Genomic DNA, 9,927 nt, shown 5'->3' with positions numbered 1-9,927 from the left:
AGGAAGATGTCATCAATTTATTTTATTGGATATTGACATAGTGATTAGGATATTGACAAGGATATTGACATAGTCATTCACTCCTCCTTCATTCCCCTCCTCTTTCTCTCCTTTCCTCTTCCACCTCTTCCCTCCCCTTCTCCCTTCATCCTCTCTCCCTGCGTGCCTGCAGTAAGGCTTTCATTCACTGTATACGCCTTACCTGAGGCAGTCATGCAAATAGGCTGCACAGACGAAAATCAAATTCCCATCCCTAAAATGCTTAGTCCATTCCTTAAAGATATAAATATTTTGCCATTAAAGTTAGTTAGTGAACAGTTTGTAATGCAGTTGATCCTAAATGTAATTTAGGAGATGTAATTTATCATGTAGCAAACATTAATTTGTTTTTATGACTCTTGAAGGTTTATTTGTTTGTTATTAGGTACACACTGCCTGCAAAGATTTATACCATCCTGTGTGTCCCCTTGGCCAATGTAAAGTGTCAATTATACCTCCAATCGCACTGAACAGCACCGACTCTGATGGTATGTAGCAGGAGTGTAAGTATGTGTATTCCTGCACTATTTAGTGAAGATACGTACATTTGTTTCCTATAGTAAATAGAAATGTGATGGATTATTCTGAACTGTTTCATATAGTTCATTTAAATGGCTGAATAGTGTGTTTCATTTTTAAAAGAATAGTGTTGAAGTTGGAAATAGTTATTAGCCCACTGACGAAATTACTACGTAGGAGACTTTGCATTTGCAATAAGATTTACATTTCAATAAGGATAATAAGATCATTATTCTGTACTGAAATGCACTCTGAAGAGGTAAATTTTTCCTAAATATTTTTCCCCTCCGTAAGTGAAACTGCCAGTCGGTTTGGCAGTTAATTAAAATCTGTTTTTCTATAACTTTACTTCAGGAATTTCTAATTCTATAAATTCATTCACTTTTCTCAGTATTTTGTGACTGAATTGTAAATGCTGATGAGCCTGTATATAATATTACTGAAATGCACTCTGAAGAGGTAAATTTTTCCTAAATATTTTTCCCCTCCGTAAGTGAAACTGCCAGTCGGTTTGGCAGTTAATTAAAATCTGTTTTTCTATAACTTTACTTCAGGAATTTCTAATTCTATAAATTCATTCACTTTTCTCAGTATTTTGTGACTGAATTGTAAATGCTGATGAGCCTGTATATAATATGATAGCTTCTAAGCCATATCACAAGACTTTTTACTATATCCTATCATTGTTTTGCATTGATAAAATAGTTCATGCTTTTCAAACTTTTATAAAAGTTATACCAGAAGATATCATAAATCAAAAATGAATTTCAAAAAGTGTGAGTTTTCGCCGGGTGCGTGTGTGTGCGTGCCCAAGATCCCGAGAGGAGAATGGAGGAGAAGGGATTGCGGCGTGACCATCCCCCCTGGGGGGTGATTTCTCGCTTTCTGTCTCTATGTCTCTCTCTGTCTGTCTGGCGAGCGCACGCGCCCTACAGTGAAAATCTCTCCCCCCCCCAAAAAAAAAAAAAAAAAAGGGGGGGTTTTTTCCTTTTTTTTTTTTTTTTTCTTTTTGGAGAGGTTTTTGGTATAGGGCACATGCTCTCACCAGAAAGACAGAGAGAGACGGAGAGACACAAATCAAGAAATCATTCCCGGGGGGATGGCCACGCCACAATCCCTTCTCCTCCATTTTCCTCTAGGGATCTTGGGCACGCATGCACACGCACCCCGCGTGAGTTTAAGCCGCTGGGTCTGGGACTTGAACTGCAGTCATCTACAGGGGAGTCTAGCGACATAGCCATTACACCAATTGCTGGTCCCAAGTGTGATTTTTTTTTTTTGAGCTGTGCCATTAGTGGCCTTCCCCTGTCCCTATCCCATGCCCTGATATATCACAGTTCTGCTGCTGTTATAAATTTTTAAATATGTTGTCAGATCTCAACAAGTAGTTAAAATAGTTTTATAAAGCTGAAGACTAAAGTAAGAATTCTTTGACTACATTAATATATAGTCTATGGTTTTTTATTATATCTAAGTGTAGTTAAGGCAGGTAACAGGTTTGAAATTGTCTGTGGTTAATACTTTCATCATTTTTAATATGATTTTGCATTATATTACAATATATTGCATTATATTAAAAGATAACTTCTACATGTTAGCCTGTAAATAATGAACCTACCTCCATTTTGGGTATTAATGTTCAAGTAATGAATACGTTTTTCTATGTTTATGGTTATCCTCTTTTTTCTGAATATTTGTTGATGGTTTAAAAGTAAAAGATGTATGTATTAATCCTGTACTTCATTTTTTTTTTTTAACAGGTTTCTGTAGAGCAACGTTTTCATTCTGTGTTAGTCCTCTGTTGGTTTTTGTCAATTCTAAGAGTGGAGATAATCAGGGAGTAAAATTCCTTCGGCGATTTAAACAGTTGCTAAATCCGGCTCAGGTGTTTGATTTAATGAATGGAGGTCCTCATTTAGGGTAATTGCTTATTGAGAAATCTTACATGAGTGAAATGTGGCACTGAGCTCAAATTGTGTCTGACTTTTTCTGCTCATGAAAATTGTACTTTCCTCTAGACATCTCTATGTTTATCTTCTCATTCCTCTGTTATTTTAAAATTTTGTTGTTGTTATTGTTGTTGTTTTAAGGTTTTACCATAAGGTATGTGTGCTTGCCGAGTAGAGAGAGAGAGACAGTGACAGGACAAGTGAGAAATCACCCCCAGAAAGGATGGCCACATTGCAATCCCTTCTCCGCCATTCTCCTGCTAGGATTTTGGGCATGTTTGCATGTGCGCCCATGCACCTGGCATGAGTTCCATGCTTTTGGGTCTGGGACTCGAACCTCAGTTTGCCATGTAGGAGGCCAGTTCCTTAACCACCACGTCACCTACTGTACTTTTAAAGTTCTAATGACAAATTTTAACAGTCTTTTTGATAGCTATATAAATTCCAAAATTTAAATTTAAATTTCCAAATTCCAAAATTTGTTTTAAAAATGTTTCAGAACATATCCTACTTCAGACAATTCTACCAGTTTGCTTAACTCCAAGAAAGATGAACTTGTGTAAATATAGAAATATAAAATAACAATAGAAAACCATTTCATGGAAGGCTGATGCTGATTTACTGTAATACAAAAAATCAGTTATTTAATTAAAGCACAGATACTATCATGGATCTCAAAAACATTTCCTCAAGGATTTCAAATTTATTTCATGCAAGTGACAAAGACATTTTTAATGGTTATTTTTAACTTTCTGAAGTGTCAAAAAAAATTACAGTCCGAAAAATGATTAAATCATATTTTCGTTGAAAGAAAATATGCCCTGAGACACTCTTAATACATTTTTAGCATATGCATATGATTTTTCTTAGGAGGTATTGAGTCTTCTGAACCAGGAGGAGCCTCGGTCTCTCTGCAATTGACTGAAGCCCACTCAGCTTTCCTGTTGGGTTTCACTGTTAACCTTAATGTGTGAAGACACAGCAGAAATGGGGATTTAGGTTACCAGTGCCTGAAGAGGCATCTTGCAATTTATAATTTGACACTTTCCCACCTCCTCTGTTCCTCTCCTTCAGCCTCATTGTGCCTCTTTGCACTTTGCCCTTGGGATCAGCCGTTGCCTTTCTCATGCTGTCTCGGGCCTTTCTGGCCGTTTGGGCGTTTGTCTTTGTTTATATCCAGCATCTTCCTTACCTACTTGTACATCTCTTCCTTTCACCCGTTCAAGTCCTACAATTCCTCATCTAGCCTCTTTCTCACCTTCTCCATCTCTTCTATTTCTGAGTTGTTTTGTCTCCCCTTTCTAACACATCTGTTTTTAAAGCTGCTGAGTTTGAACGCCATGCATTTGGCCATGAGGGATCTAGCTGTCTAATAACCATGCCACCTGCTGGCCATCATACATAATGTTTTGATATTATGCAGTTTCCATGAACTTTTTGAAGACTCCCCATACCTGAGATACATAAAGGTACACTCAGGAAGCAGAATATGTCAAAAGTTGAGCTGAAGAAAGAAAGAAGCAAAGAATTGCCTAGGGACCAGACAGTGGTACAGTGGTGACACGCAATACTCTGCAAAGCAGTCTCACATGGAAGGGTTCCTGGTTCAAGTCTGGAGAGCTCCTGAGTACACTGGGCACATGTTTGCCCATGATCCAGGGCTGCCTGGGGCAGCAGAGTAGATCATGGCATTGAGACCCCATTGGGAGTGCTAGCTCTCTCTTTCACGTCCACTTGTTTATTGAAAAAATAAATAGATAAACTTAAGAAAATAATATATTACCAAAAACAAAGAAAGAAGTAAGAGACTGGCCTGAGAATAGGAGAGAGGGAGGAAAAGGTGAGTCGAGAGTACTAGAAGGGTTACATTGGTAGACCTGGCAAGTTCCTTTAGGAGTTGCCTCAGGCACCATTTATCATCAGCACCCCAGATTCTCCACTCTGTTTCTAATTCCCAAGAAAATAACTTATCTTTGTAATGGAAAGAGAAAAACTACTACTTTTACTCTCTCTTGTTACTTTACCTTTAATTCTCCTTCCTGGTGTCTGCTGCTTTTTTGTTTCTCATTTCCCACTCTCTTCCTACATTTATCTCTATTTCTGCTTATAATTTCCTTCCCATCTTATGATTCGGAAATTTTCTTGAATTAAAAATTGTAGTCAAATTAATTTCTATAGTATAATTAGCATGTAAGTAGGAGTTCTTAAATTTAATCTGAATTTGAATGAATACCAATAAATACACAATTATAGAAAAAATGAGGGAAATGACTTTTATTTATTTATACTAAAATAAAATACTTTCTACTTTCAGTTTAAGATTATTTCAGAAGTTTGACAATTTCCGGATTCTTGTCTGTGGAGGAGATGGAAGTGTAGGTTGGGTTTTGTCAGAAATTGATAAGCTCAACTTGAATAAGCAGGCAAGTACTAATTCTTTTTTTTTTTCCCTTTCCTTTTTTTTTGGTGCTAGTTAATGAATGCATAATAACATACTTAGCAAAGAAATGCAGAAATGTAGTATCTCCTATGTGTCTGGAAGTCTCTGTGTTGTGCTCTCTTTTAGTGTCAGCTGGGAGTATTGCCTTTGGGTACCGGAAATGACCTTGCTCGGGTTCTTGGCTGGGGAGGTTCCTGTGATGATGACACGCAACTTCCTCAGATACTAGAGAAGCTGGAACGAGCCAGTACCAAGATGTTGGACAGGTAACCCTGAATTCTCTTCTAAAACCAGCTTGAAAATGGCATCCTGAAACATTATATGATCATTTCAATTTTAGCTACTATAAGTTCATTCCTCTGAAGGCAGTGACTTCCTGATCATGTCTGCTGTTTTATCTCTAGGGTTGAGAAGAGGGCCTGGCACAAAGTAGACCTCAGTAAATATATTGAGTGAATGAATAAATTCTGAACACACTAGTATAATGAACCCACTACTTCGCACATAGAAAGCTATGTTGATACTGATTACTTTCAATTACTGTTCAGGCAGGAAAGTTAACATATTAATAGTTCATTTTGTATGGGGTCTTCGATGAGTGTAATGGGCAGGGCACCATCATCTGTGGTTGTAGGAAAGTTAAGAAAGACATAAAGTTAGAATACCTCTTCTGGGCTGAGCTGCAATGGCACAACAGGAGGGCGTGGTTGTGGGACAACTGAGGTTGCACGGGAGGCCTGGGTTCCTTCCCCACCCAACCTTAATGCCACGATGGCATACGCTTGTGGTCCTAACTGGGAAGCTGGAGTTGCGGGGGAGGGCAACAAAGTGAGACCCTGTCAAGAATGCCTGTCTCTGTCTCTGTTTTTCTCTCTTGCCCTCCCTCTCTCCTTCCTGTGCTCCTCTCTCTCTTTCACTTAAATAGCAAGAGATAGAGAAGAGAGAGTGAGAAAGAAATGTAGAAAGCACCCCCTAATGGGTCACAGTCACCTTGCAATTCTTGCTTCTTATGCAATTCTTACTTCTTATTTCTCCATCCTGTGGGGATTTGGAGCCCACAAGAACATGTGCCCAGCATGTTTTTCAAGCTGCTGGGGCCAGGAGTCACACCATGAACTGCTAGGTGGGGTCCAGTTTTCTTAATGTATATAATTAAGATCTTTTCTTAATTACAAATATTGAGAATGAATTAATTCAACAAAGAACTATATATATATATATACACACACACACATATTTATTTATTTTAGTATATGTGCTGCTGAAGCAAGCACACATTTATGTATTTCTAAAGAAGTTTTTGCATTAGGGCACATGTACTCACCTGAAAGACAGAGACAGAGATAGTGAGAGGGAAAGTGAGTAAGCATCCCCTAGAGGGGATGACCATACGTTAATCTCTTCTCAATTCTCCTCTCAGGGTTTGGGGCATGCATGCACACAAACCCAGCATGATTTTCAAACCTCTGGGTCTAGGACTCGAACTGTGGTTGGCTATGTGGGGGTCCAGCAACATAAGACTGTGCCATCGCTGGCTCTGAGAACTAAATATTTTAAGGTATAAATAATTCTTTCTGAGGGACAGGAAAAAGCCAAGAGACAGCTTCTTGTGAAGGAACTGTTACTGTGTTGGTGGCTGTTCTTGATCATTCTCTCTAAACTGTTTTCTATCTTAATGTCCCACGTATATAAGACAAATCACAATGCGTGTGCCCTGAGCAGTGAAGGAGTGTTTAGAATTTGGGTAGCGGGAACCACAGCACTCAGTGAACAATAATAGCACCCTCCCCAAGTAGAAGACAAATGACAAGATGGCATTATAAACTTGAGCTAGCATGAATCAAAATAATTTTGATAGGATTAGCCATCTGTGGCTCTCTTCCCGAAAATAACAAAATCTCATCAGGGAGCTACCAATCTGAAATGCAATTACTCCAAAATAAGGTATAACTTAATTAATTGTAACCTTGCCTGTCATAAGGTAATGTTGTAAAGGTTGATTCATTTGCTGAGAGAATATTTTTTAAAAGAGCTGGTCAGTAGAGCATTCATTTCTGTTTATCCAAAATTAGTGAGAAGGATACTGCATTTATTTGGAGGAGTAAAGGGTTGTAATCTAGTTTGGAGTTGGTTCAATCTCTAGTCTCTGAAAGAGTCTAGAGGTTAGAAAAGAGAATAAGAAAGGTAAGCTGTGAGGGGACAGATAGGTTAATTAGCTTGATTGTGGTGATTATTTCATATATGTGTATCACAATGTCAAGCTGTACACCTTAAATGTATACAATTTTTATTTGTCAGTTATACATTATAAATAAAATCACCAAGAAGTTCAAGGGTGGTTTTTTAGACAGCTGTCCAATTCTGTGCTTACCAATCAATGTGGGATATTTTAAATGCTTTCTTTGTGGAAAATTTAAAGACTGTTCCTGCTGCATCCTGGGAAATGCTGATAGGCATTTCCTATAGCCTGCGTATGTGTGTGTGTTTTTCCCTTGTGTGTTGTGAAAATTCAGTTCTGTCTGCAGGTGGTTAGCTGAGTAATAGTACCCCTGAGGTAGTAAAATTTCTGACTGGCCTGTAAATAAAAACAAACAAACAAATGAAACACACACACACATACACAAAAGTGGAAAAAAATCAAAGAAGATTCTAGAAACCTAAAAACATTTTGTGCCTGTGTGTGTTTTTGTTTGTTTGTTTGTTTGTTTGTTTTTTGGGGGGTTTTTTTGAGAGGTGTTTGCTATAGGGCGTGTGCATTCACCAGAAAGACAGAGACTGAGAGATAGAAAGCAAGAAATCATCTTCCAGGGGGTATGGCCATGCCGCAATCCCTTCTCCTCCATTCTCCTCTCGGGATCTTGGGTATACACGCACACATGCCCAACATCAGTTTAAGCCACTGGGTCCGGGACGTGAACTGCAGTCGGCTACATGGGAGTTCAGCGACATAGCCATTATGCTAACTGCTGGTCCCGTGCCTGTGTTTTCTTTACAAGTTTACCATTTGTAAAGAACTTCAAAAAAATTACTGGGTAGTAGTTCAAATTATGTAAGGTTTTCATATATATTAAATTATTTGATCTTCAAAACAATACTGTAGAGTGGCTCAGAAAAGCATTATTATGACTATTTTACAAAGATGGACATTGAGGCAGTTGAGACAATGAGAGTAAGTAATTATGGGTAAAACTCATAGATTTTGTCTGCCTGGGACTTCTAGACACTTTACTCCACATGTCATGTCGTGTAATCATGACTAGACTCCTAGAGACGGCCAATACTGTCATCGCCACCCTACTAGTAAAAAGGCTCAGGAGGTTTGTACATGAGTAGAGTTTGTAGCTAAGAAGTGGGAGAGCTTACACTCGAAACGAGTACCCAGATCCAGCTCTCTGGGTCTTTGCTCGAAATTTCACTCTGTCCTCTACAATGCATGTGTGCACCAGATGGTTCCTTACCTTCTCCCTCTGACAATGCTTAGCCGATACTGATAGGCATGTCTTCTTGACTCTGTCATCTCTTGCTGCCATGATCTCTTACATCTTCAGCTCCAATCAGTTCCTGTCAAGGAGGAAGGTACAGTAACTTAGAAGGTTCAAGTAACAGACATTAAGGCAAATTTCTTTCCTATTTCTCTAACTGCCTTTTGACCAGAGAGATATTTTTAGCTATCAGGAACTTGGCTTTCATGTTTCCAGTTGTGTTTTTCTCTATCTGGATATTTATAAAATTTAATTATTTTCTTTGCTTGTATTATATCTGCATTAGAATGTAAGCTTTCTTAGGGAGGCCTTATTTACCTTGTGTTTTCAGACATTTGTCTATCACTTTGAAGTGTGCAAAATGTATCTGTTGTATGGGCAGGTGAGTTAATGAAGAAATGATGGGCTTTTGATGCACAAATATAAACTTAATATTATTATATTTTTTTAAAGAATTATTTTATTTGGGAACCAGCAGTTAGCGTAATGGCTATGTCGCTGGACTCCCACGTAGTCGACCGCAGTTCGCCTCTCGGACCCGGTGGCTTAAAACTCATGCCGGGCACGTGTGCGTGCACGCCCAAGATCCCGAGAGGAGAATGGAGGAGAAGGGATTGTGGCATGACCATCCCCCCTGGGGGGTGATTTCTCACTTTCTGTCTCTATGTCTCTCTGTCTGGCGAGTGCACGTGCCCTATAGTGAAAATCTCTCCAAAAAAAAGAAAGAATTATTTTATTTAACTTTATTTATTTATTTATTTTTAATTTGACCAGAGAGGGACAGGGGTGGGGGGGGAGAGGAGTAAGAAAGCAAGCCACCAGGTCCAGGACTTGAACTGCAGTCGGCCACATGGGAATCCAGAGTCCTTAACCACCATGTCATTTGTCAGCCCCTATTATTAAAATTTTTAGGTACTTGTTTCAACAACAAAATAAGAATGCTTCTAAACCAGTGTTCTTTAAGAAATGCCTCTATATCAAAAACCTTAAAATTTTGCCTTTAAGATTAAGATTAAACATTTTTCTTTTAAATCTTGATGATCATTTTTATTAACAAATTCTCTCAACAAGTATAAACAGTGTTAAACATAGCATTCAAGTCCTTGTATCAATGGTTACAATTCTAAGTAAATTAGAGGAATTTTTTTGTTTGTTTGTTTGTTTGTTTTACAGTATCTTAATAATTTCTTTATAAATGAGCATTATTTAGAAAGGAGAAAAGTAAAGAGGGGTCAGGATGGCCCTGTGGCCTAGTGGTTAAGGGAACCAGGTCTCACACAGCCGGCTGTAATTTGAATCCTGGCCCTAGTGGTATGAAAAAAACATGGCAGGGGGACCAGCAGTTTAGCATAATGGCTATGTTGCTGGACTCACATGTAGTCAACCATGGTTCAAGTCCCGGACCCAGTGGCTTAAACTCACAGTGGGTGCATGTGCGTGTGTGCCCAAGATCCCGAGAGGAGAATGGAGGAGAAGGGATTGTGGCGTGGCCAGCCTC

At 38.7% G+C, this 9,927-nt stretch overlaps 1 protein-coding gene across 1 annotated transcript in view; it reads left to right on the top strand.

Annotated features, from left to right (window-relative positions):
* Window positions 1-424: 424 nt before the first annotated feature.
* The window catches only part of DGKH (diacylglycerol kinase eta), a gene marked incomplete at its 5' end in the record, with an annotated part of 68,218 nt that continues 58,715 nt past the window's right edge, over window positions 425-9,927 (top strand). The window contains 4 exons of the mRNA XM_006155500.3: window positions 425-527; window positions 2,319-2,478; window positions 4,822-4,930; window positions 5,074-5,213. Coding sequence (XP_006155562.1) covers window positions 425-527; window positions 2,319-2,478; window positions 4,822-4,930; window positions 5,074-5,213 — 512 coding nt within the window. The remainder of the gene's footprint in view (window positions 528-2,318; window positions 2,479-4,821; window positions 4,931-5,073; window positions 5,214-9,927) is intronic.

Source organism: Tupaia chinensis, unplaced genomic scaffold (assembly GCF_000334495.1).
Source record: "Tupaia chinensis unplaced genomic scaffold, TupChi_1.0 Scaffold000458_1, whole genome shotgun sequence".
In the NCBI taxonomy this organism is placed as follows: Eukaryota; Metazoa; Chordata; class Mammalia; order Scandentia; family Tupaiidae; genus Tupaia; species Tupaia belangeri.
The sequence above is the reverse complement of the archived record's forward strand: the minus strand, read 5'-3'. Positions and strand labels throughout refer to the sequence as shown.